Source organism: Anopheles funestus, chromosome 2RL (genome assembly GCF_943734845.2).
Source record: "Anopheles funestus chromosome 2RL, idAnoFuneDA-416_04, whole genome shotgun sequence".
NCBI lineage: Eukaryota > Metazoa > Arthropoda > Insecta > Diptera > Culicidae > Anopheles > Anopheles funestus.
In genome coordinates this window covers 92,607,287-92,634,977 of record NC_064598.1, presented here as the reverse complement: position 1 = coordinate 92,634,977, position 27,691 = coordinate 92,607,287, and the positions used below count along the sequence as shown (strand labels likewise).

At 46.1% G+C, this 27,691-nt stretch overlaps 1 protein-coding gene across 5 annotated transcripts; it reads right to left on the bottom strand.

Annotated features, from left to right (window-relative positions):
• Positions 1-1,819: 1,819 nt before the first annotated feature.
• Positions 1,820-27,691, bottom strand: LOC125766221 (transmembrane protein KIAA1109). Of its 5 annotated transcripts, XM_049431974.1 has the most exons (21): positions 27,555-27,691; positions 25,117-26,638; positions 22,719-25,028; positions 21,979-22,644; positions 21,520-21,667; positions 20,875-21,450; positions 19,601-19,702; positions 17,952-18,550; positions 15,128-17,054; positions 14,946-15,068; positions 13,548-13,755; positions 12,464-12,858; positions 11,321-12,392; positions 11,113-11,251; positions 10,648-11,022; positions 8,386-10,567; positions 3,801-6,972; positions 3,523-3,729; positions 3,322-3,452; positions 2,741-3,237; positions 1,820-2,664 (listed from the first exon to the last, which is right to left on the bottom strand). In XM_049431974.1, the coding sequence occupies exons 2-21, from the start codon at positions 26,556-26,558 to the stop codon at positions 2,451-2,453; spliced, it is 16,485 nt and encodes a 5,494-aa protein (XP_049287931.1). In that variant the 5' UTR covers positions 26,559-26,638; positions 27,555-27,691; the 3' UTR covers positions 1,820-2,450. The 5 variants fall into 5 exon arrangements, with proteins under 5 accessions (XP_049287931.1, XP_049287934.1, XP_049287930.1 ...); XM_049431977.1 differs by lacking the exon at positions 13,548-13,755 and adding an exon at positions 14,477-14,495 and having other exon boundaries at positions 20,875-21,667; XM_049431973.1 differs by having other exon boundaries at positions 20,875-21,667.

Genomic DNA, 27,691 nt, shown 5'->3' with positions numbered 1-27,691 from the left:
AAAGAAATTGTGGGCCGGACAGTAAAGTTTCGTTGGAAGGTAGATACATAGTACGTATAGATACATATCGCAAAGGAAAGAGTCCTTTTATGGTTTAACGGAAAAAACTGCGTACTTTTTGCATCGATGCAAAAACCATAACACACACTATATATATGGTTGCCTGAAATGATGGGCGGACCGAATAAATTGAAAGACAAAGGTGTCCTTCGGTGCGACAGGGAAGATCCGGGGACACATTGTTGAGACGAATGAAAAACGTAGAAAACAAAACGAAGGTAATTGAAGCAAATTTCGCTTTTGTTGCTTTAAACTTTTGCACTGTTGGGCTATTGTGAAAAATAATATGCATTTTAACACTTTAATTTATTACACACACGTTCAGCATGCTGAAGACATATTAAAATGTTCTTCGCAAAACGGAGATTTTTTTTATTACTTTCTCTACATTGGTTTGAAACCACCAAACTGTTACCGTACTGCATACACCTTTGTTGAAAATAGTAAGGGTACTTAAATCATCGAATTACTACAGGTACGAATAGAATAGCAACACCTCAGGTAACACTAACACGTGATGAAGCAAGATGATCTACCTCTACTACCAAACGGATCACACAAGCGTAGGTAACATTAAGCGACATGCACTGCGTTTCTTTCCTTCCACTCGGCTAAAGCGTGCTTTTCGTGATACGTGTCCTTTTCTAAGCGCTCTTACCTGTAACATCGGTATAAAGCGATCGTACAGCGATCTTCCTCAGTACATTTCAGTCAGTACAGCCGTGAAGAACAGAGCCTGGGCATCTCGAGAGCTTTCCTATTTCGGTGCAAAAACCAACCAAGTTAATACAATGTATAATCAAGCGTTTAATAACACATCCTACGGTGTCGGTTATGGTGGAGCAGAACAACAGCAGTACTACTATCAGCAGCAGCAGCAGCAGTACCAACAACAACACGCCCAGAAGCAACAGCAGCAAATGATCGCCGGAATCATGGGCTACTATCCACCGGAAGCGGCAGCAATGTTCTACAATCCGTATACGTACGGTCACGATCAGTCGTCAGCGCAACAGTACGCTCAACAGCAGCAACTGGATTATCAGCTAACACCCGCACTGTACCTTTTGAACCAGCAAGCTGAATTGCTCCAAAAGACACTCGCCAAGGATGCGAAGAAGCCTCTCGACGGTACGATGATCAACATGAACAAACCGCAACGTAAACAACGTGGTCCGTATAAGAAGCGCACCAATAAAACGCTTTCGCCGACGGTCTCTCCAGCACCAGAGTTTGTAACGGACACGGAGCGCCTTTCGTCGTCCGATCTGTCCAGCAGCAACAATCGATCAACGGGTTCGATTCACACCGACTTATCTATCCCAACCATGGATAGCAGCTACCCGTACCAGCAACAGCACCAGCAGCAGCAGCAACAAATGCTACGAAAGCGCAAAAGTGATTCCTGCCTCGAGGTTGACCAGCAGGAACAGAAACACTGCCGAACGCTGAGTCAAAAGCAGTCGATCTTCCGCGATGTGGCCCTGATGGCCGTGAGCTCCTGTACCGCTCCAGCTGTCCAATAGTGTTGAGCGGGCAAGATAACCAAATCGCTGATCGGAAGTGAAACTTACAAACCAGCGGGCAGTTCCTTACTACGTCCCTTTTCAACCCGATGTCATGTTGATCAAACGACAGAAACGAACGAGAACGGTCAACTTAAAATATTTAACAATTGTTTATGGAAAATACATTAAATCAAACTATTATCTAAAAAAACACTATTGTTTCGTTTGGTTGTGGGATTACTAATTGAATGTAGATCACATTTTTTCATTTATTCCATTTGTCGATTATCGATTATTGAAGATCGCTATGTCTCCACGCGCACATATGCGATTGCGTCTCCATCAAAGGAGATATAGAGAAACAGTCGGGTATTAGAGGAACTGGCTGTCCGTCGGCTTATTGGTTATGTTTTGCTGTTTTGTTTCTTTTTAATATATTGATTTTCTTGTAGAACATACAGAACATAGATACATTGTCCATTCCAAATACGATAGAGGGAGGGGTTGAAGTTTCCTCAAACCGTATGTTCCGAAGATGGCATTGGACTCAATTTGGACTAGATAATGGTTACGGTTGTGTGTATACTCGCGTACAAAAGTGAAAGATAATGTATAGTTGAGCAGACGTTGAGTTAAAGAAACAATTTCCGTGCAACATAGCGACGGATTGGGTCGTCAATTCCCTAGGCGGAAAATTTTAAATGCGTCTAAACCAAAACCCGGCATCTGCCACAGTCCGGCCGAACCCTCCCCCCGGGGGGTCTTGTATAGCTAAGAGGCTATAAAAAGCAACACCAGTCATATTAGATTGTACCACATTCCAAATAACAAATCTTAGTTGACTAAATTATTTCCTTCGAACGGCCCTTCCCAGAGTTCGATTCATTTGCTTGAGTCCTTCTCGTCCGACGTGCCATTATCTTTTACCATCAGGAGCAGCTGCAACATCAACAATGCCTCCACCTTATCCAACGGATCCATGAACCCACGCTGGAGCCACTTCGGGATAGTGGTGCGGGCATGGCTGAATCCCAACTTGTTCAGAATATAATCGATACCGTATGGTTCAATCGATTTGCCAGCCCACGAAAGCAACCTATTGTAAGGATTAAAGGAGATGCGTTACGATAACAGTTAGCTTGAAAATGAGCTAATGTGCATATACCACTTACCGTACGGTCGGTTCCAGGTGCCACGTTTTGCAATTGAAGTGTCGCCAATCGGTCCGCATAAACGATTCAAGGTCAGCTTTTTCCACTACAATGTTCACATGTTTTGTACCTGCTCCACCGATACTGCTGCTGGATGCGGCTGCAGGACTTGACACGGTACTAGCGATCGGTTTCTTGGCCTCATCTACCGAACGGGGAGTTGTTTTTGTGCCCAGCAGCGTCGATGCGGTGCCGGCGCTGATTTGGGAGCTGCCAACTTCGTTCAATTCTATCGAACTACCACCGTTGGCAATCGATTGACTAGAGGTCGAGTCTTGCGTGCCAAGTGACGACATAGAGGGTGCGGCCGCTGACATCAAATTGGATGTACTCGTTTTAAGCGTGTGAGCCGATTTGAGTACCGATAAACCGGCCGGCGTTCCGCTTGTGGATGGAGGTGGAGGAGTTACGTTAGCAGGATTCGGTGAGGACGAACGATTGTTCGTAATTGTACCGAGCTGTTTGACGAGGGAAGAAAAGCGATCACAAACGGTACAATTAGTTTCATTATCATCCACGTACGGCAAACATCCGAAACATACCACTTTTTCTTTCTCGCTGAGGTAAGAAGTAATGAGATCATGCAGAAAGAAGAATGCATCCGCATCAACCGTAACGAAGATGTGATCCTCGAACGCTGTTATGAAGCTACACTCTACCATTGGTTTGTCCTCTGAGGGAGCGAAAAGTAACGTTGTAGATTATTTGAAGTAGAGAAGAAACAAGAGAGACAGATATCTTACGCGCTGTATCAGGTGTAGAGATGCCTTGAAGATGTTCCGTTTTGAAATGAAGCTGCAAACTTGGTAAAGCAAAGATCACCTCCCGATTGTGGTTCGGATCCTGCAGCTTCTGATGGGGCGCTGAACCCGACCCCGAACCGCGTGCTCTTTCGATCGAGTTCGTGTTGTGTTCTTTGTCTCGTTCAATCACCGGAAAACGGTCAACGCCTTGGGAGTTTGGAAAAAAAGGAGAGCGACCTTACTAACTGTTGGTTTCAAGAATTCACAGCATTGCTTACCATCAATTTCACTGTTGGCGAACGCGTAATGGAACCACTCATGCAGTGTCTTGAACTGTGGTGGAAAGATGACATTCCGTGACATCCGTACCACAGTTGCGTTGGAGTGATGCTGCGGTGGCTGCTGGGTGTTCATGCCAAGCCCAAACGTGAGCGTTTGTATGATGTGTACCTCCTCGGTCGATTCAACGTGTTGCGCTTCGGTGGCAAAATCGATACACGGTTCCTTCAGGCTAAACAACGCCCACGACTTTGCCTTAAAGTTAATACCATGGAAGCAGGCAAGCGAAATGTTTTGGCCGTGCAATTCCATCGTCCCGCCAAGCACGGTACCAATGTTGGAAAGCGGTACACCGAGCGTTGACAGCCACAATCCCTTCGTCTGCTTGAGTGGCCTCTGCCAGTGTCGATGATGCCGCGCGTCATGGATCGATGCTTCTGCTCCGAGCGATTTTTTCTCTTCACGGCGTCGCACGCTGGTTCGCAGTGAAGGGTTAGCGAGCCGTGGCTCGAGACTGGAAAATACACGCTTGGATGATTTGAATTGCTGCGAGAAGAATTCCTCGAGCTTGTAGAACATCTTCAGGATGTCTGCGGTGGTGGACTTCGAAATCATCATCTGTAACTGGTCCCAGGACAAGTCACCATGGATGAGTATGATTGCCGGATAGTTCGTTGGCAGCTTGTTGCCGAAATCGTGATCCTTGGAGAACTTCCATTCGTCGCGCAACTGTGCGTTTAGCGAGCTTACGCGTGTCATCAGCACACTCGTGCCCATGTAATCGAACTTCAGCTCCAGTGCCATCAGCTTGATGCCAACCTTATGATCCGGTTCCGAGCCGGGATCTTCGCGAATATGAATGTACGTATCGATACGGTTCAGATCGATCGTTCCTCCGACGATGCCTCCCTTCGCATCCAACGACGATCCACCCAGCCCGACGCCAATGTACATGTTTTTATGACCCGTGCTACCAATGCTCAGTCGACCATCGCTTCGGAAAGCCTTCGTTAGCCACACGATATTACCCATCACGTTACCCATGTTCATCTGAACGTTAAGTTTGGTAAAGTTGATCGCAAACAGCACCAAAGTTTCCCAGGACGTAACCTGATTCACGTCCGATGGTGATGAGGTGGAATCAAGGCTCGAGGACTTTTGATCTTTTATCCTGGCAGTTGAGGATGCACTGCTTCCACCACTGCCACCGGTCGTTCCCATGCCGATATTTTCCAGACTTAGACGCAACCGTTCGCGATTTATATGATCTCCTCGACCGCCCAATCTGCTCTCCACATCTATCGATGAATCTCGTTCGCCCGATCTTCCCATGCTGTTTCCATCAACGCTTCCCTCTGGAATAATTGGTATCTCCAGATCGCACATGCTTGTCTGCTGCATGCCCAAGTCACCAAGGAACATGCGCCGTACGATACTTCGCCGATACCAAGCCTTCGGGAACGCAAGTATCTCCGTCAGTCGGCGCATGTCGTACTTAAACGATGCGGATCCAATATCGACGATCGTTGAAAATCGAATGGTTGCCTTCGACGCCTGGTCGGAATGTTTCCGAGACGTCATACTGGTTTCCACGATGTTTATCTTCTTCGAGCGTGTAATATGGAATTTCACAAACTCCACATTAATACTGAGCGAATCCTTCCGTTCACTATCAGCCAGTGGAGAGAATTGATGTGCTTCCTTCAGATTGCTTTTCTTGCCACCGTACGGATGGAAGATGTATACGTTAAAGTCGGCCAAACATCCAGTCACGCTCAGTCCTCCAGCGACTTTCCCATCTCCACCTGGCACTGCTGTCGGTTCGCCCGTCTGTGAAGAAGTATGCCCTCCGGACGAATCATCATCATGTCGATTCGAGCTGAAGATGATGTCAAGACTGGGCAACTGTAGCATACACTCGACGCGCGATACCGGCAGACAAGAGAACCGGAATGTCGATGGTTGCATGTGGAAGTATACCACCACATCGACGGGGAAGCTTGCATAAACCGCTGCGTAGTTGTGTTCCAGCATTTGCAGATTCACTGGATTCGAAACTCCACCGCCCGACGTTGCAACACCAGCACCATTAACACCGTTAGTACCACCACTGTGACCCACTCCTGATACTCCGCCTGTTCCTTTCGACGATGGTATTGGCTCTAGCGTTTGTTCCAAAAATTCCAAAATGTGTGGAGAAATTATGGTTTCTTCGGGAATACTTTGCAGCGTCATCCAAGCGAACAGCGTGGCCCGTTTCGATGCTAGCTTGCGCGATACACCGAACGGATCTGTCGTGCTAAGACGCGGAGAAGCATCATCACCACCAACGGTTTTGGATTGATACTGAAGCTTTACATCCAGCCCAGGAATGTGGAATATTGTTAGATCGACGAGAGCCGTGTATGGTGTCGTGTTGTACTTCAGTCGTGACTTATCCTTATTACGGCGCGGTGGAATTGGACTACCCCAGTCCGTTGCTCCGCCGGTACTTCGCTCTCGCTTATGATGCTTACCGGCCGCAGACGCGTTGTTACTGCCGGCCATCGTCGCGGAGTTAGTATTATTATTGTTGCTATTGCCACCGGGCATTGTCGATGAGAGCCGTTCATCATGGATATCTTTGGTATGCAGCACACATTTGCCCGAGTTGACCAGCACCTTAATGTCTAGTTCGAAATCTATGTTAGGCTCTTGTTGTTTCTGCGGGTGGCTGGGACTTTTCTTGCGCAGCTCCACCTGCTCTCCGTCGATCTCGAGCAAATGGGGTACATCTGACGTGACTGAGCTCGAATCGTATCGTGGCCAATCAAGACCAGAGTCGGAATAGGCGGCTACATCCGAGTCAGCGCTAGGCAACGACGATTGGCGCATCGTTTCGCTGAATGTTACCCGTGAAGAGTTTGGAGGAATTTTTACTCTTAGAGAAGCGGTACGCGATGGTCCCGAGTTGGGCGATTCTTGCAGACTGCTCATATCCTCGCTGCCAGTGAACGCATCCATTACGCTGCTGTTTCCACAACCCACTACACCTGCACCCGTATGTCCATTAGTTCCATCGAGGCAGCCGGCATCAATTAGGTCTTCTCTCGTTGGTGATGGAGCAACGAACGAACGGGAACGATTGGCTGCCTTCAACATTGGTTTGCGCATAGCAGGACGTTTCCATTTCTGCAGGAGAAAAGAATAACAGAGAAAAAAGAAGCAAAAGATGTACAATGTAAAACCGAAATTCTAAAAATAAATGATAGAAATCGAACGTTTTATTTCGTTTATAGTTATTTTCCCGAGTTTTCAAGTTTGCTACTGTTCAAGCTATTCAGATCACATTCGATATGCGGTGGACATGGCTGCAACGAGTAATTTGCTGCTGTCATGTTGCTCTCGTTGCTGAGAATGCCTAACGCACTGTCAATTGCCGAAGTATCTGTTGCCGTATCATCGCGAGTGCTTTTCGGATATTCACTTTCGGATGACACGATATGTTCAAGTCCGACAGGAGCTGATTTTTTATCCGCCTCCTGTTCCAATTCGAGTGGGACATCATGTTTGTACGACATTGAATAGTTGGGCCCGATAATAGCGGATATTGGTAGATTTGTATCAATATTTCCCTCTGGCGAATCATGCTTGGCAAGAATGTACTGCACGAATGGACAGTTGGTCGTTTCAGATGCACGAATTTCCTTAAGACCTTCACTAATTCTCCGTACCACCGAGGAAGTTCTCCAAGGTGCCTTTTCATCTGATTGTTCTTCGTCATCGTCAATCAATGTTGCAGTATCACCTTCTTTGACCAATAGTTTTTCCTTCATCTCCAATAGCATGGCCTTAATCTCCTTTAATTCCTCTCTAGATCGACTGGTTTTCATATCCGAATCTCTAGCACTTGGTTTACGAACTCTTACAACAGTCGATCTTCGTCCATCATCATCGAACCGTCTCGAACCTCTACCGTCACGTATAGACACTTCGGCAGATCGTTCATCCGACAGAGCAAGCTTTGAGATGACGGGAAGGCTAAGCTGTGCCCGCTGGTGTATCGGAAGCATCGAGCTAGAATGTAAATCTGTCGTGGGTTGGATTCGTTTCAGCTTCACGATCGCTTGCAGAGGTAGTTTTATTTCTTCAATATCCGAATCGATTTCGTAGATCGATCGTCGTAGATTAACGTGACACTGGTGACCGCTATCCACATCTTGACAAAGCAATTTGAGCACTATTTTAACAGACGGCATTGTATATAACAAATGCAAAATTTGGTTCTACTGTAGAAATTCAAAAAAAACACCAAAACACAATGCCGAATCTGACACGTCTTTCCTCGATCTAAATGCTACGCGAATGGACTTATCACATCATACTAGGTATACTACTAGGATGGAAAGTAAAGCATACTTTGATCAATCCTTCATTTTTTTATATTTAACTCAACAATCCTTTTCTCTCGAAGAGAGCATTTGGTAATACATGTTACCTAGCTATCAAACCAATTCTATTAACCAGAAACGGACGAATAACGCAAATACTAATCCCAATTGTCAGTCAGAATATATAGAAACAATCGTATAAGCTTCTACTCACCTGTATCATATCACGGCGGAAATATTTGTAGTACACCGCCTGAAGTTCCTGCAACCTTCGTTCCTCATTTTCGATTGTTTTCGCCGACGCACCAAGGGTACGGAAGTCGTTAACGATTTTCGTTTGCTCGTTGATTTCATTCTCCATCAACAGTGACCGCTTCTTCGGATCCAACGTTGTATCGAACAGGAAGGACGGTAACGAATCGACCGATTTACGTGATTTGGAATCTTTTCCACTCTGATGCCCGGATGCGTCTATGTCGTCGCTGTCCGGCGTATCAGACGATATCGGTTCGTCATCTTCCGATCCGGTAAGCATGGTCAATGTGTGCCCAAGGGCCGACAGCTGCTTGCCAATGTTAACATCGAGATGAATGTCGACACCTTCCATCTGCCATTTCACATTCAAGAACCATTTCGCATTGTCCGGATGTTTGGCAGCAATCGTTCGCGAGCACACTTCGTACGTACCCTCGGATACTACGCAAAGGTTCATAATGCTGGCATCGTTCATGTTGGGTTTCCACTCATCGAGTGACGAATCGAAGTCCTCCGCAAACCGCAGACAAAGACCAGCAAAGCGTCCTTTCGACACGAGCGATCCGGAACTGCAGGCAGAAATGATCGTATTCTCTAGCGTAATCACTACAGCACCCTTTTGCTCGAAATCCTGCACAGACCGGTTACCCCAGATTTGAGGTGGTTGATTTAGAGGCAAACAAATTCCCATGTCCTCGACCGTGAGCTGCAGGAACAGGGTGGAGAGGTTCGCTGTCGTCGCCAGATGATGACTAATCTGGCCGAATGGTACCTTTTCCAGCACCTGCTGCGTTGCCATCAACACTTCCTTGTTGAGGTTGGCACGTTTTTCCGTCCAATACTCGTACGCGTTCTTGTAGTTCAACCACACCAGTATTGCTTTATCGACGGCTATCGGTTGCACGTAGATCAATGGACGCTTCAGCGTGATCAGAACCAGTTCCTTGTCGTCATTTAGCATTTCGTTCTGGAATGCATTTCTCAACCCGATCGTGGTGTTGAAAAATGCATGCTGTTGGAACTCTGGTTCCGCCTCGTCGAAGATGATGTTTTTGATAATCTGACCCAGCGACAGGTTCAGGTCGATTTGCGCTTTACCGAACAGCTTTGTGTTGGAAGCGTCTGCAATGTTTTTCACACGATTGGACAGATGCAATTCCAGCTGACCCGTTTCAAACCGTACTGCAGACGAGCACGGTGTCGTTGCGGTTAGCTGAATGCGCTTGACGCGAATGTTCAGAGAAAACAGAATACGCTTGATCGTGTTTCCATTGTCTTCCGATTCTTCTAGCCAGAGTGGGACCGGCTTTTCTCCACCGTACACTTTCTGCACCACCTCATTCACTTCCTTCATGAACACTTTCTGTACAAACACCAAATGGTTCAGCAGATCGGTTGTGAGACACCGCTCAAATACACCGATTTCAGCCGATGCCGCCAGATATCCGCCCTGTCGCAACACGACACCATCGATTGGTACCTCTTCGGTGGTACTTTCCGACACGTACTCAGCACTAACGTGCACCGGTGGCAATGCGATGCATGCCTCCGACGGCAGGTTTGTTTCCGTGGTTTGTATTTTGGTGGTAAAGCTGAGTGAATGATTCGGTAGATCGACTGTAAATTTCGCCTTACTCCCAGTAACACCGGTCGAGGTGACGTGATCCATTTTATATTGGGCCTGCAGCGATGGTAACAATGCAGCGCTGATGGACAAACTTTGCAGTATAATGTTAAACTGCATAACGAGCGGTTGAAGAAGACCGCTCGGATTACTTCCAGCTGCTGTCGTTGCGCCTGTCATCGTTCGTACCGTAGCCGTGCTGTGCTTGCGTTGATTGGTGGCAACCGATGGTGTTGCCTTGTCGCGTGTATCACGCTGATGATGATGCAACGGAGACTCTGGTTCTTCGTTCTGGCGCGTTAAACGTGCCGAAGTGCGTGTCACTCTTAGCTCCTGTAGCGTCGAAGAAATCTGTTTGGAGCTTCGCGTCATCATACCGTGAAGAGCCACCGGATGCTGTGGTATGTCCACGTTGACGATACCGATAGAAAGTAATCCATTGTTTTTGTCCTTTCCACGTCGCGTTATACTGGAGTAAAGTGTTTGACTTTTACCAATCGACACTTTAACCACGGTTCTAAAGATGAAAAACAAAAAGGAATAATAAATTACAGCTTGATCGCTTGGGGTTTTTTTTTAACTGAAGTTAAAACTCACTGTTGATTTGGTTGAGCACCTTCCAGGAGAACAATCATAGCTCTACCGACTTGTCCAGTCAGCGAGCACTCAAGTGAAGCTGGGCGGGATTTTTTACGCCAAGTAGTGCTACTGTGCAGGGCTGTTATTTCTGCTTCCAACTTCAAACCGCTCAATGACGCTAGCAATCTAGTTCGGTGTATCTTTGCCACGCCGAACACAACCAAACGTGTTCGCTCCTGTGTTATAACACCCACGTCCTTAACGGTACCATTAGCGCCAGTTGTTCCATGTCCACCGAGAAATTCCTCCTCTTCACGGAAGTTCTTACTTTCGTGCAATAAGTTATACTTTCTTGCTTTAATCTGTTCAACTGCATCCGGTGAAATAGAGACACTGTAAAGAATAAATTTTTTGAACAATTTACCAATGGAATCAGTTCATTTTTTTAAACTTCATAAACAATTAATTCGTAGTTTTGCTTACCGATGAGTAATGGTTTTTGTTTCCGGCATTGCGGAGTAAATAGCTAGTAAATGGTAAACCGTTTTCCAACATTTCGGTGTATCGAGAATGCTGTGTATGGGGCCGGTAAATGTTGACCGATCAAATGGAGCAGTATAATCTGCAAAACAAAAATAAGCATCTTATAAAGCAAACATTACACCGAACGAAAAAAACTGCTTCTCATTACCTCCAAACGTACTAGAAGGTGCACCAGTGAGTGAATTTTTGGCCTCCAGCGACTGTTTGGATTGCGTTTCGGCAAAGGAAAATCCACCCGCCGTGGGACTCATCTTGATCGGTGTGTTGATCGTTTCGTTGAGGTTCGTATAGCCTAGCTTCCCCTTTACCGTTTTGCTCGTGCTGCGCAGCTTCTGTGCAAAGCTATGCGGGCGATTGCGTGAGTTTGGAGACGGCGTTAGCGGTATCAATGGGCCAAGCGTCGGCATCTTGCTGCGACTAATTGAGTGCCGTAACTCGTGGCGCATGGTAGAGATGTCCTCATTGAATTTATCGTACCGTTCATCGGTGTAATCAAAAATGCCGGACGTTTCAATGTGTGCCATCAGCGGTTCGTTAAGCGATCCCATCAGCGTAGGATCGTTTATCTCCGACGCAAGGCTCGATTCGTCTTTAAGCGGTGCGCTCCGCTTACCACCGTTCTCCGGATGGGCTTCCCGCAGCTCATTCTGAGCGTCTTTTACGTTTTGGTACATATTCGTAATTTGATGTAACAACCGCAACAGCGGCATATTTACTTGCTGCGAGATGTAGCGCACGTTTAGGCTGAAGTTTATCACCGTGCTGGTGTGTTTTTTCAACTGACCACGCGATACGTACAACATAGCCGGTTTCGTATCGTCCGGAAAACCATCGGTCATTTTTCGTACTTCCAGTTCGACGCCTACCTGCTCGCACAGGAACGCCGGCTGTTCGCCGGGCATGATAATGGTGAATTTTCCATTGCCACGCTTTTTAGGATCCTTTTGCTTCGGAGGTTTTTTACTATCGCCCGCCTCACTGACAACGATGTCGATGCGAATCGTATCGAACGAACAAACGAGCGAAAGATTCGTACCCAAGCTTTCTAGCGAAGAGACATCCTTGTTGGAGACGTTGTTAATCATTTGCTGGGGCATAACCCCGAGACAGGTTAGCATTGGCTCGAAAATAAGATGTGCGTCAAGTATCCGATTATTATCCTGCATGTACTTCACCGAATGAATGGCCGGTCGGTTCTGCGAAGCAGGACGATTGTTTTGCTAAAATGTAAAAAAAAAACACGATTATAGATCTAACGTTGGGCAAGAACTCTACTACAGCTATTACGTACGGTAGTTTTCTCCTTTTCGCGCTGCTTAGTACTTTCACTCTGCTGCTTTGCCATCCACGAGTACAGATCCTCCTTGTGGTTTGCCGGCGGAGTCCACGGCTTATCCATGGAATCGGACGAACTGCATACGGACGGTGCGGAACCTTCGCGCAACGCACCGTACTCCACCCCGACGGGGTCCTGCTTGTCGAAGATGATCGGAAACATCTGTATGCTAGCACGCGACGGTGGCGCTGCCGGTGGAATGAAACTTTTTACCGACGATTTCTTCCGCAGCTTGTTGTGCGAGTTGTTAGTGGTACTGGGAGAGGTATTAAGGGAATCGCCCAGCTTTGCGGCGGCCATGTGTGCTGCCGCCGCGGAAGGGATCGGCGGTTCATCGGGCATTTTGATTACTGCGTGGCGGGAAGTATTAGGGCGCACCGTGACGATTTACAAACGGTATTTGGATTGGTTGTCGGTGTGTGTTTAAATTATTATTATTGTTTTTTTTTTGGGGGTTGCAAGTTTTTGTTTTGTTTTGTGTGGTGGAGAGCGCAAGGAACCGAAATAAGAAATTGGAGAAAAGGAGAAGCAAAATTCAGCTACGGTTTTTTTTCTGTAATATAATAGGCAAAGTGACGACTACTTCTTCTAGGTAGTATCATCATGTGTGTTGTGTGTTTAGTTAGTGTTTCTACAGATGCTACTTGTTTTGCTTGTTGGTTAACAAATAAACACACGTATAAAAGATTATTTAATAACACACACATATACACACACTCACAATTAAACAATAGCCAGCTAAGGAACAAACTAATAAAGCACGCATGCAGTGAAAAGCGGCACAAACACACGGTAAATAAGGTGGGAAGGAAGAAATCACCACAATTAAACCACAACAAAATGCCTTGTTCTGGGTAAGAATGAAGTAAGATTAGATGCACCACAGGAAAAAGCAACAGTATTGGGAGGAAAAGGGACAAAAGGACCGTTTTCGGTGTGGACACGTGCGTTAATCCACACCGTTCGTGTGATAAAGATAAGAAAGGGGAGGAAAAACACGACACTGTGGACTTCTGTTTTTCGTGAAGAGATATTTTACCATGAAGCGTTGCATGCTGCTGCCCACCGGTATGTTGGGTCGGTGCCGTCGATGTTGCCGATGCAGCAGACTGCTGACGTTGCTGTTGCTGCTGGATGCACTGGCCAAGCAGCATGGTGTGTTCATTTTCCTCACCGAGTAGCGGATGGTTTTCGCGAACGCCTACAGGATAGTTATCCGTATCGATGTCATCCGTATCTTCGGCGTCCTACGATGAAAAATGTGTTCAAAAACAAACGACCGAACCGATCCGAGACGGGCATGAAAAATATGTTCAATTCATTTTCATACAGGTACGATGGGTTTGGATGGAGCCAGGATATTTGTGGTGGAAAGTTTATTGTCGTTTGGGGGATAGAAAGGATACAACACCGGCCAGAAAGGAAGCAAGCGTTGATGTTGTATTCGGTAGGATTCAGATGCGTTCATTAGCAACAATAACCAACCGGCCCACCGTATGAATGGCGTTACATGAATTAGTGATACGATTGACACATAAAAACATTTAAGTATGTAATGAAACCATACGAGATCCTCACACCAAATTCACTTGTACTAGATAACTTTGCTCAACCGTCCATTGAAGAGCGATCAATCAAGTAAGACACATGACGAGTGTAAAGCTTTCACGGCGTATCTATGGCATTGCATATATATATCGAAGGATTATTAACCATTCCGTCTACCTGTACCCAAAAAAGCATACGCAAACATATGTGAACGAGCACAATTCAACCATACCGACATTCAACTTTAACACATTTGTACGCCGTTTTCCGTTACGAAAAAAACTAACACAAATTTTTTGTTTTGCCGAAACTGTGTTTGCCTTAATCATGTGAGTTAATGTGTCTGGTGTGGTTGTTTTTTTTTGTTTTGAGTTCCAAAAATCCTTCTTGCCTTTTTTGTCGCATCTCATTATCACTTACCCCAAATAGGTTTGTAACGCTGCAAAAGGAAAGCATTTAGTGTATGAAGTGATAGTGATTTGGCATTTTCGTTAACGAAGGCGATAAAAATTTTGCTATTATTATTTGATTACTGCAAAAAGTTGGACCATGATTGGACCGTGAATATGGGATGAACGTTTCACTAAACGATGTATGTATATGAATTTTACTACCGTTGGTGTTGGTATGTTGCTTGAACAATACAAAACAGGATGGTGGAAATAATTGGGAATTTAACGGATGGAAAAGGTAACATCTTAAGAAAGGGATTCGTTGGAATATGCTTGAACAAATGTTGACAATAATGACCCCCCGCTATAGCGACAACATGGTGAAACGCTCAGATGAATTCTTTCGTCCGAACCGATGCTAACAGACCGACGTTTGTGCACCAACAATCACCAGGAGGGTGTGCCAGTAAGAAGTAATGAAATGGTCGATAACATACCTCATCTTGCGGCAGGGCGAATGTTACGTTAACCGGTTTTGCTAGCTTCCCTTTGTACTGATGCTCGAACAGCATCGGATTATAGAGCACGTTTTTCCACTGTCTGCTTAACACGATCACAGCCTGGAACGAAATCATGATTAGCATCAAGATGATTCGTGGTTGTGCGATCTAAAATTTACCTGACGCATTATGCTTAACTGCGGAAGATATTGTTGCTTGAGAATACACTCAATCTTGGCAGCAGTTTCGTCGAGTACAAACTTCTGCAGCACGGTGCACAGCTGACAGCTGGGATCCTCCTGCAGTGTTTTAGCGAGCGGCGTAAACTTGCCACCGTACCGGCTCTTTACCGGTCGGTGCAGCGATGGACTTTCCCATGCATCGGCCATAAGTGCGACCGTTACGGCCGTCCGACGAATGTACATCGCTTTCATGAGAGCAACCACTTTAATGGCGAACCGATTGCATGGATTCATCCAGGCCGTGATAGCCGGTGAGGCTGTGCTTAGCAAATTCCAATCTAAGCGTGTGTAGTCAATCTTCCGCGTGATGGGCGTTCTGGGCGGTGCAGCAAAGTTAAACCAAACCGTTTTGAAATCGATCACGCAAGAAGACGTCTTGCCGTTGTCATTGCTACAAGGAGCAACAGTGCCGGCTGCTGCAGTGCACCCACCACCGGCTTTCGAAGATAACGGATCCGCGTTTGATCCGGACCCATTGGCGCTTGTAGATGAATGCGGTTGGCCAACGCTGGAAGCTGATCCTACACCTGGTCCACTGCTTGTACCCTGCCCACCTTGCATCGAAGACCCAGCTGTCGGTTGTACTGGCGGCTGATGAACCGCCGTTGGTAGCGTACCATCACTAACGAATGATCCACGCATCGCACCAGCATCTATCTCATCCGGCACAATGTTTGTCTTGAAAGTTTTTCCCCCATCTCCAATGATCGTCGTTGTCGTAGTAGTAGTGGTAGTAGTGGTGGTTGTAATCTTATCCTTTGATTTAATATCGAACAGTGACGAACGATCCTTCGCACTACCACCAGCAGACTTCGGTGTGCCGGGCTTTTTCATGCCAAACTTTGCTAACGCTTCCGCGGCCATGTTTCCGCCTGCCTCATTGAGCAACGTAACCAAGTTGAGTGGATTGTTCAGCGTAATGCTGTTCTGATTTGCATCCGAATGTACCGTCGCCGTAGCGATGGTTTCCGGTTCCGGTTTGAGAGTTTCTTCCGCATTTTCCGATTTTTCAAACTGAGATCGTTTCACTATTTTAACGCTAACACCTTCCAATCCACCTTCGAACATAATAAAGCCCAGCCCGCTGAAGCTACCGGTACCTTCCATCGTGCTTGCCGAAGAATCTTCCGGCATCCGTGTGCAGTCAAACATTGCGCGGCTACGGTGGGATGGTATGGCTGTTATCACTATTTGTGAGTCTGGCAAATTGGCCGACTCGTTCTTCAAGCGACGCAGTTGAGCGTGTGCCTTCCCAATATCGAGCGTTATGATCAGTTCCTCCAGTTGTTTTTCTGACGTTTCCAAAAGTATTGGCTCACCGGGCACATTATCCGGCCGGGTCTGTGATGACAGGTGTGCCAACAGTGCCCGAGTGCCTCGTATTAGACCACTTTTCTTCAGGCCACCCGATCGAACGGTAGGCTGCGTGTAGACCGTATGCATCGATGCTTTCGTTGTTTTGCCGAGATGGAACCGTGTCGAAACTCCCTCGAAACAGACGGCCAACAGGGACGCGCAGCTTAGCTCTTGCACGTTGTCCAGAGCAGCGAACGAAATCACTTCCTCCACAACCGAGCTCTGTATAAGGGTAACATTGATTTTTGGCAGAACAATCAAACCCTGTACTTGGGTGGATATACTTTCTTCGTACACGTCTGTAAGGACCGGTCCACCTGGGCCCTGTAGGTTGCGTTCCGCGGTCGATCGCTTTGAGTTTGAGTGTACTTGTGACCAGTAGCTTAGAGATTGATCACGCTTCAATATGTTCACGGCTTCAACTTTTCTCACGCACGATGCGTGAATGTCGTTAACCACGGTCAGCGGATGCAATGTAGAGAGAGTTGGTGTCAGTGATTCAATCATTCTGAAAAAAACAGAAATTAATGTTAATGGATTATAATGAATAATGGGTTTTGTTTTTTCCTAGTCACCCCAATGCATCCTAGTAATCTATTTGTTTTGATACGAACAGTTTTCGTTGCTATCATGTCCGGAACTTACAAACATTGTGTAATTCTTTTAGCCATGTTTGCTTGCATGGTACAACAAAGTTATTTGAAAGAAACAAAACCATACACAAACCCAAAGCTGGCATCAGAAACGGAAGTGCGACAATTCGTTGCAAAGTTAAAAACCATGATCGAAGCGCAAAGTACACAATCTTTGTTGGAGCGATTGAAAACTATCGATATAGAGGATATGAAGATGAATTTGGCAGGACAAACAATCGACATCCAACGAAAAGGTCATCAATTCCGAAGATCGAATTTTATCGATCGCAAACATGGGAGAGAAGGTGAATTGATAGAGCAAACAACGAGTCTTGCGATGCCTGATTGTGACAACACTTCAAGCGTTTCAGAACAAGAGAAACATTTATGTGACAATAATCGATCGAATAGTTTCTTTTCGTACGATGCACCAGATACCAATTCGTCTGTGTTGAAACGGATACGTTTCCTAAGGGCAAAATTTAAACGAAACCAGTCGTTCCCACAATACACGGAAATGTTAGGACATTCATCACGCTCCAACATTCGTCAACAGGTTCCAAATGAAGTGAACAGTTACTACAAGCATTTGGGGAAGATAGCTTCCCGAACATTAGATAGTACTGATGCAACTTCTCTTGATGAAAGTTTTCCACGTTTAGAACCATTTCATACGTCTGCTTTCTCTTATCGTCCATTGGTGCGTCGTAAACGTCCAATAGATCTGGCGTAAACGAAGTAATAAACAAATAAATGTACAAACTACATACCTTTGCAATCCTTCCAGTAGAAGCGGTGTTAGCATCACGTCCACTTGTCCCTTAAAACGTACCACGATCGAATTGCGCGTTGCGATTTCGCCTTGTGAACTTAGGAATTCATTTTCGCCTTCTTTGCTCTCCTGCTTATCGAAGCTACTCCGCACCAGTACACTGGGGTCCCATGGGTGGGGTTTGGGCAGTGTGGAAAATCCACCTGCACCAGCACCCGATAGATTACTGCCAACACCGCTGCCCGCTGACGGTACATCGTACCGGGAAACGATCTTCACTTCACGACAGTTGGAGTACGTGTCAAAGTGCGGTATTAATTTACCGCCAATGTACACCAGCCCGCCGTCTTCGTTTTGCTGGAACAAAGGCATGGAGAAAGCGTCTGCTCCCAACGGCATGGAACAGTGGGACCAGTTCGAGCAGCGTACTTGTGCCAGATGCGTTACATAGCTTGCCATCAGTAGCGGCGAGTCGACGATCGGTCGGTTAATTTGCATGTGCAGGTTTACCAGCGTGATGTCCTCTTGCGACGAAAGCGCTGATATGAACGAGCTTGAAGAGAGCGAATGTGATTCTGAAGAGTCTTGCGGGTCAACCTGTTAAAATTAGAAGGACAGAAAGCAGGTATCTTTAATTATTCCAACGATCAGCGACAATTTGGTAAATAGCTGTCCAAAGAACATGAATTCGAAAGGTTGTTGTGTAGAATGGTGCTACATAAGTTACCTTGACAATTACTATAGCTAATACTACAATGCAATTAGAGCTCGTGAATTCCAATCAGCAACAGTACAAGGAAATCATAAATTGTGTTTTAGTAAGAACGAATGATTAGGGATGAAAGCGGGGTTTGAAATTGTATTTATTAGAGTATTAACCGCTTGAAAAGAGAGAATATACAAAACGTATTTTAAACAAAATCGTTAAGGATATTTATAGAAAACAAACTTGTGCTACTATAAACACAGGATAAACTTAACAACCATGGTGACAATTTACTTTGATGCTACAACTTTTTTACCATCCAATAACAATGCAGATTGAGGACAAGGATACCGAGAGAAAATAACTCACAAATCTTAATATAAAAATAAAAACTTATACAAGATTCACACTTTTTGATCAAAAAGAAAAAAAACATATAAAAATAATTTTTAAAACATATAGAAATAAAATCATTTGGTATAGAAATTATACAAGTACCACTGGCAGGTCGTGCTAACGCAAAAAAAAAACGTATAAACGCAATTATAAATATCAGCCATGTAGTACACTGAGCTGGGTGAGAAAAAAATGAGCTAAATAGAAAATAAAAAAAAGGATTATTTACGCTTTTACGCCAAAAGCAAAAGCAATGATGCTCAAAACAGTATATTAGTGCACAAATGCGACAGCTGGAGCCATGGACATGGAGATTCAACCACGAAAAGAACGCCCTCACAGCAATCTTTTAGGGAAAGGTTTTTTGATGTCGTTTTCCTTGCTAAGGTGCATCCTTTACGTGGCATTTCTTCCATGTGCTTTGCTTCCGTGCTTTCGATTTTGGAAAGCGAGTTCAAAATTAATAAAAAAAAAACAGGAGAATCTTTACAACAATAAAAAAAATGTCTCACACTAGGAATTTACTAGGTTGAAGTATTACTCACATCATAAACTGGCTTAAAGTGACGGAACTCGGGCCGTGGTGAAATGTTGCTAAACTTACGCATCGGTGTTGCTAGACCGTGGAGACGCCGTTCCTCTTCGTTCTGATTGGAGGAGAGAGCGCAGGATTTTGTCGGCACACGACACACAACCAACCCAGATACATATACACACGCACACACATATACCACACGGACATCGTCAACGATCATCGGGTTGCAAATTTTTGGCGGTGGCGGCAGGTTCAAATCGTATGTCGTAATTACGCCGGTTCGGTGGTGCAGTGTGTTGTTCACAATAACGAGTGATTTGTTCATATATCATCCAAATACATGTATGCAGGAAGGATGCGAATGAGTGTTGCGTGTATGTGTGTATGTATGTGCATATCGTGCCGATCATGACAGGGGGCGGTCGGTGAGGTTTTGAATGGATGTGTGATAAAACATACGGCATGATTTTCATTTCCAAATTGAGATAGAGAAAAAGAAACAACGTCATTTGATCATGTTTCATCGATCATCGTTCACAGCAGCAGGAGATCATACGATCGTTTAAACATTTACAAGAAATACATTGTTCAAGTTACGCGATTAAGATTGCACGTGAGCAACGATTTTTGTTTCAAACGCGATTGTGTACGCGTGGCAATAGATTTGAGGACAGGAGAAGAGAAAGATAAAAGAAAATCATGACATCTGGCTGCTGCTAGAGCTCGATCAGGATGGATCCACTGAGAGAAAAGCAACGATTGTGCTAAATTTGTCTTTCATGGTTTTAGTTGATATAAACTTCATCACATAATGGAAAGACAGCATATCGTGTGCTTCTATCAGAGTGAAATCATCCTAACTACATTTACTACGGGTTGTAGGCTATAGAAAAAAAAACTAAAACCAAACCATAAATATTCTATTCTACATACTGCTTTTGCGCTTTACTACATAAGGCATAACGCTTTTTGGTAGGCTAAATGCTTCCCCTCCAATCGAGGGAAACGTAACGAAGCCGTAAAACAAAACCAACTTCAAATGGAACATAATGTTAACATGATTTAGGGGGTGCGAACTTTCATTCAAGATCGCATGGTTGTGGGAAGCGTCGTCGGAGCGATTGGATCTTGGTTTGGAAAATCAAACCTCCCTAACCCAATTGCCTTTGGTGACAAATCGTTCGTCACAGCAGTACAATGGTGCGAAAGAGCCAACTATACAATAACCAACCAATTCGGGAGCACCGCTACGAGATCGGTGTTACGAAATACCACAACACTTACCAGCTCAGCAGTTGACTGGGGTCGCATCGGCAGGCTACGGTGTTCGGGCGTGTGAATCTCGTAATCGCTTCGATGCGTCGAAAGCCGACCCTCGAGCTCGTTCGGGCCTACGATGCTTAAATCCGATGCAAAGCGTTTCTTCTGTATCGCGACCGGATGGGGATGATGATCGACAACACCGGCCTTAAGGCTGGAACTTCGCGACGCGTGTAGATCTTCATCCGCCGAAAAGAATGCCTCGGATGGGTTCTCCGACGTGAGCGAAACTGTACGCTGCACATCGCGCATTATAACATCGTCCGACGGCATCGGGCGTATGGTTGAACCGGTGGGAAGTATTCCACCGAGCGACTGTTCCGAATCGGATGCCAGCGGATGGCCAGGGGATGGAGCCGAATGAGACATTTCCAACATCATCTGATGATGGTGCTGCTGTTGCTGCTGATTGTGGTACTGCGTGTGATGATGTTGCCCCTGGTAGTGTTGATGATGTTGATGAAGATGATGCAAATGTGCGCTCGACTGCTGCAAATGCGCTTGGTGCTCCTCCGCCATGAATGGACCTTCCATTTCGCCCTGCAAATATTTGTCCACTGTCAGTCGGGAATCGGAAGCGTATGTTTTGCTAGCTTGAGATTGTAGCACCTTGAATCCTTTCGGTGTTAGCAACCGCGACTCAGTCCCATCCATGCGACCAGGCGTCGGCGTTGAAACCTTCGAACTGTTTGCGGTTGTTTTTGGACTCGAGTCCAACAGTCGACAGTACGGAACGTCGTGTGGAATCGTACTTTGCCTGTGTTGATTGTAAAAAAAGGGAAAACATATCAGTTAACGATCAATACGGGTTAGGAATAGCACATTTGCGATTATTCATTTATAAAGTTAATGTAGGTAGTTTTATACAAAGTCTATCAATTATTTACGGTAAGACTTTACCTGGAACATACCTTTTCCGTATCATCCGGTACTATAGGTTCCTTTTCTCACTCATAAGAAATAAAGAAATGTCTACAAGGCTAAACTTTCTACGCATTCCAGACGATATTCAAGGAACCAAAGAAATCATTCACTCCGGCAAACCGTTTTGTAGTGATTTTTTCTTACCTTCCACTTGTGTATGAAAATCGTCGTCCACGAGCACGGTCCGATCCGAGCGGTGAACCGACGTCTTTTTCCTTCACGCGTTCCAGTGACGATTTGCCGGATCGTTCTCCGGGACCTGTGGCCGCCATTGTTGTTGACGCACTGCTAGTGGAAACACCACCACTACCTCCACGAATAAGAGTGCTGTTGGGTGAAATTTCTGCCGATGTCGTTTTCTGTGCCAACATCGCTTCATTCCTTTGGGGCAGATGCGGTGATTTGCTGTCCAGTGTTAATCCGGCACCACAACAGGCAGACGGTGCTCCACCACCGTGCGCTGGTGGATGCCGATGGCCCGAGCGGTGAAGGTTTGGTTTGCCGATGTACTCATAACATTCCTGCAGCGAAACCGGTTGCAAGCTGTACGGTGGCGTGTGGAAAACGAGCTGTCCCTCATGGAGTAAACTCTGCCCGAACCCATACTCTCGGGGATTCGAGTGAATATGGTAGCGAGCAATGTTGATAAACTCTTGAATATCTTGGGCACAGGGCTTGAAGAACCTTGGCCCATTACGGTTTGTACCGAAGAAAGCACAACCACCTACACAGCCGCATCGCACCGGGTCTGTGCTGCTGGACCAGAGGAACCACAGTTTTTTGTTCTTTTCGTCGTGGACTTTCAAATAGCTGCAAACACAACGAATGGCAAATGTGAGTACATTCAAAGGGTTCTACCGGTGCACTACTATGCGTTTACTCACCTATGTTGCACCAAATGCAAGCAATGTTCCGGTATGGGTAGCGCTGATGCTGCTTCTAATATAATTGGCCCCAGCGACACACAGCCTACCTCTAGCCATGGTTCGTTCGAGTCAATATCACGTCCACTGTTGCGAGCGGAATGAAGCGATGCATATGGATCCTCCTTATCGCGCCGATAGTGAATCGAGGGATCGTCTGACCGATCACGACCCTTCCGGCTCGATATTGAGCCGTACGGATCGTCCCGATGTTCCTTGGAATCCTTCCTATGCTGCGGATACGGTGGTTCCACCGCATTATCACGCCTTCCCGACTTAAGCACACCGGCGGATGAACCGGAACCAGTGGATGAAATCATCGGTCCACCATCATCCATCGTGGTGCGCCGATAAAGCGGTCCCGTCTCGTCAGACGCCTTTCGGTAGCCTTCCTCCGGCACATGTTTCGTCGAGTTCTGATGATGTAGCTTCGCCGAGCGGCTACTACCGGTAGTGTTGGTGTTGCTGTGCGAATTGCCACTGCTGTATTGACTAAAATGGCCACCGGTGGAGACAAATTGTCGCAGCAGTATAGTAGGAACGAGACCCGTTATGCCTGACTTCACTTGCTGACCGTGCAAGTTACACGTGGCCATACGAATTGGCGATATCCATGTATGCATTGCTGTGCCGTTTTCAATCAAATAGAGATCTACCGCATCGACGGCCACTCGTGTCATCCGGTACTTAATATCCTCTGTTGAGGGACATCGATATTTGGCATCTTCTTTCGTGTGGGGACACGAGTTCGATGGTACACCGTGATGACAATAACGCACGGTTTTCGGTGATTTCAATTCATTCTCCGAATCCATCGTAAGAAAGGCAAGCGTTTCCAACCCGGTCACAACGTTGCACAGTTGCGAAAGGGTCATCTTACCGGACAGCTTTCCAAGCTGTACTTCCAGCAGCCAAGCGTACTCGAGTGTTTCCTCTTCCAGCTGGCGTCCCTCGTTGCTAAACATCGCATGCCCTCTGACCTGTACGGCCGACAGCAACAGGTGGCCCTGGCGCAAATGCTTATCCTTGCCCGGGCGAATCGTATTGTCCGAGGATATGAGAAACGACGGACTTACCAGCACCTGCAGTTCCGTTTCATAGAAACGTTTCTTCATCTCGAACCCCAACCGTTCGATCAGTACAATCGGACAGGGTGGATCATTTTCATTGCAGTTCTTCATAACATGCGCCTGTAGGTCGTGTATCGTTACGCTAACAATAACCTCGAGTGGACGGTAGAGCCGCGGGTCAAAGCGTTTTGGTTTCTCGTCCGGATTTAGGCTCGTCTCGGACAGCGACTTCGAGGGATCATCTTTTGACGATCCGGTAGATTTGCCAAGCCCACCGGCCAGTGGATTACTGCGTGATGCATTTTTACTGTTGGAATTTTCCATATCCGTAAACGATTGATCTTCGCCGAAAATGTTCTCCTTCAAGTGAATGAAGTTTCGTAGGATCGCACCATAAGCTAGCATTACCGAGGAACCAATTTCTAGCTCCACCGATACCTGATCCGGTGGTAGGCTAGTCGGGTCGAAACGTGGTGCACCACCTTCACCGACCGTAGTCCACGCGATGGCAGGTGATTTGCGCATTTTCGGTATGCGCATCGGACTTAGCAGTATCTCTTCCTTCTCTGGCGTCGTTATGTCCGCCTGTGGATCGGGCCCTAACGGTGGCATCGGATGGTAGATGTACTTGATCGACAGTGCCACTATCGGTACGGTCCAGCAGTCAATCCAGCCGACTGCTCGTTGACACACACGGCGCCACTTTTTGTTGATCAACTCGGACCGTTTTTTCACGTTTCCATCACGCGTGAGAATGCGCGCATTTTCATCCAACGCCAAGAGAATCGGTCGACTGCTCGATATCTCCGGAATGTACATACTCAGGTCTAACCCTTCGCCGTGGATCCAAAATACTATTGGAAGTTTCACCGGCAGGAAGTCATCGAACGGAAGCGAAAAGCTTAAATCGAACAGATCGCCACAGAAGGCAAGATGATGGTTTTCCTGGTTGGTGCTGGAACAATCGATCCAGTTGAATTCGTTGCTCAGGGTTAGAATTTCGAACTCCTTTAGGATGACTCCAAATTTCCACGTGTACGGTACGAAGCTGAGAATATCGGGGCGTGCCTTTGACGCCCAATCTTCGATCAAATCCTGAAAGAACTCCTTGTGGGAGAACACTATGTAAGCTGTTGCTTTGCTGCCGGTCAAGTTGATAGTCCACTCTTGGTGATCGTTCCATTTGATTGGATAATGTACTCTGTAAAGATACGAAAACAGGGGTTAAAGTAAGCACTCTTATGTTCGATATATCGAAGTTTATCGATCGCATTGCCGTTAATACTTACTTAACATTAAATTGTAGTGTTTCACACTCGGCCAGGCTACGATACTGTAAACTGGTTGTTGCTTCTACGTGCAGCAACTGTCCCGTCACTTTTGTCGCCATTCCATCCTGCAGAATTATCCACGGTAGCGTCACTTCCAGATACGATCCCGCGCCAATGTTTACGTGCACGGCGTTAGTTTCCTTGTTTTTCGAAAACAACACATCGATCGTTGCCTCGTTCAGCGTGCAGAGGCTTATATCGAACGATCGCACCTCGCGCCGATCGCCCGGTTTCGGTGGTTTCGTCACGGACATTGGTTGATAATCCGGTGGAAAGAAGAACTTGAACAGATGATCTCGCTGGCGATCTGCCCACGGACCGTAGCTGAAATCCGTACCTTTGCCACATTTGATATCGATACCCCATACGGGCGGTGCCGCCTCTACCACATCGCCATTAGCGAGCGTCAGTGTAACCGGTTCCTCCGGCACAATGCCGGCCTCGTCCATGTAGAAGTAAAGCTCCATCAGGTTCGACATCATCACCACGAAACCTTCACCCATGTATCGGGGCGGTTCATCCACCATGCCGGTAAACTTAGGACTCGGTGCAAGCAACACCTTCGCATTCTCTACTTTCGCCTTCACGAAGTGCATAAAATGGTCCAACTTGGAAACGGCTGGTTTCGTGCTGTACACGCAATGCGCTTCTTCAACGCACAGTGACAGCGTCGTAGGCGTAAGGCGATTCCCGAAGGCAAATCGCCCAGAACAGATGTCGATCTTGATGACCGGGATTAGATCACGCCACGTTGTCGCCGTCATTGCTTCCGGTCGTGGTTTTTTAATCTTTGCCGACGCTTCACTGATGTGCCGTTGGTTTTCTTCGTTCATGATCTGTTCTTTGAACTTTGCTATTTCCTCTGCGTTCATGTCCTCGGTCGGAACCAGTACCGATGGTTTGAGTCCGAATGTTTTTTCCAACCGGGCGTACAGATCCGATCGGTTGTAGATGTGTACCTCGAACCCATTCAACATCACCGACAGGCGCGTGTCTGAGTGGGACAAATCTTCCGACACATCCTTGGGAACGTATGAACGCCACCAACGGAATATGAAGTAACCGTCCTGCACGCGTACCGTGTAATCGAAGCACACATACACTACGTCCCGGAACATGATTTTACCCGCCAAGGGATTCACGTTCAGCGAACCAATCTTAAAGTAGGCCCCACGCACATACAACCGGTTGGCTAGCTTGGTGATGATACAACCGAACAGACGCGAATTGTAGAATGTGATGTAAACCATCCACACAATCGAGGATAGGAGCGAGACCAGCAGCCACACCATGTTTTTGTCCAGCTTCATATCCTCCAGCGGCTGGGTCATGTTGAACTGACCCATGCTCATCAGATCGTCGCCATTAAAGGCTGTTTCCTCCGTTACCTCGTAACTCATTTTGCTTTAATTGTCTATTCCTTTCGTTGCGTTTAGGATCCGGGTAGTTAAACAGTCAGTAAAAATGACAAAAAATAATCCTAAAAAGAAACGGAAAAACAACACACCAAAAAAGTTAATAAAATGTGGAAGTGAACTTTAAAACGGTACAAGAGTCACAACAAAAAGGTTTTATCGCGCGAGTAATTAAACGGAAAGGTAATATAACTTGGAACGCTGAAACACGGCTTTTTTTTGTTGAATTATTGTTGAGTGGGATGGAACACATTTTCAATTCTCATGTTGCTAGGTATAGAAAAAAAGTAATTTCAGCAGTTCGAAGTGCAACACAACATCATCATCATCATATTCACAAAGTAACCTTCAGATGCCAACTAGGTAAATCGATATGCTACGGGGTTACATACCACTTCGTAACACGAAAAAAATGTAAACAAAGCATATGCTACATGTTGTTCACCATCAGCTGATGTTGAAATTCGTGGTGGGAGCACCACGCATTCCTCAGTAAGTGAAAGGAGATGAAAGTGGCTCCACACCATTGTTGTCGTTATTTCGACGAGAAAAATCATAGCACAACAAACGGGAGAAAAATTCGCGCGGACGCAGTACGCGCTCCCGGTGTTTATTGAAATGTAGTCCCGATCTGGTGCTACTACAACTACCGGACGAAGAAGAATGTTGGCGAGTGAAAAATCGATACCCACAGAGTGGGTTTCGATCGATGGATTTTGCTATCAGGTACCGCGAATCCCCACAATGAATCAGAGTCCGTTTCTACAAATCACTATTCGTCAGATTACGCTTATCAGCACTGTGGTATGCGATATTACGCATTTGAAGCCGTGGTGAAAAAATAAACCCATAATCGACACACTTTGCCTTCGAGGTGGTGGCAGACAATTGAGCTTCCGCAGTGGGGATAACTTTGTCGCACTTTTTCCACCATTTCGCGGAACGTTGTAGGCCAAACTTCACCTTTCCCCGATTGCTCACCTTAAACGCTGTCTTTTGTACACAGCTATGAAACATAATTAACTTAAAGTAATACACAATTTCTATCGAAAACTAACAGCATCACAGTAAGAACTTGCACACCCTGCCACCATCTTGGATTTTGATAAAAACCTGAC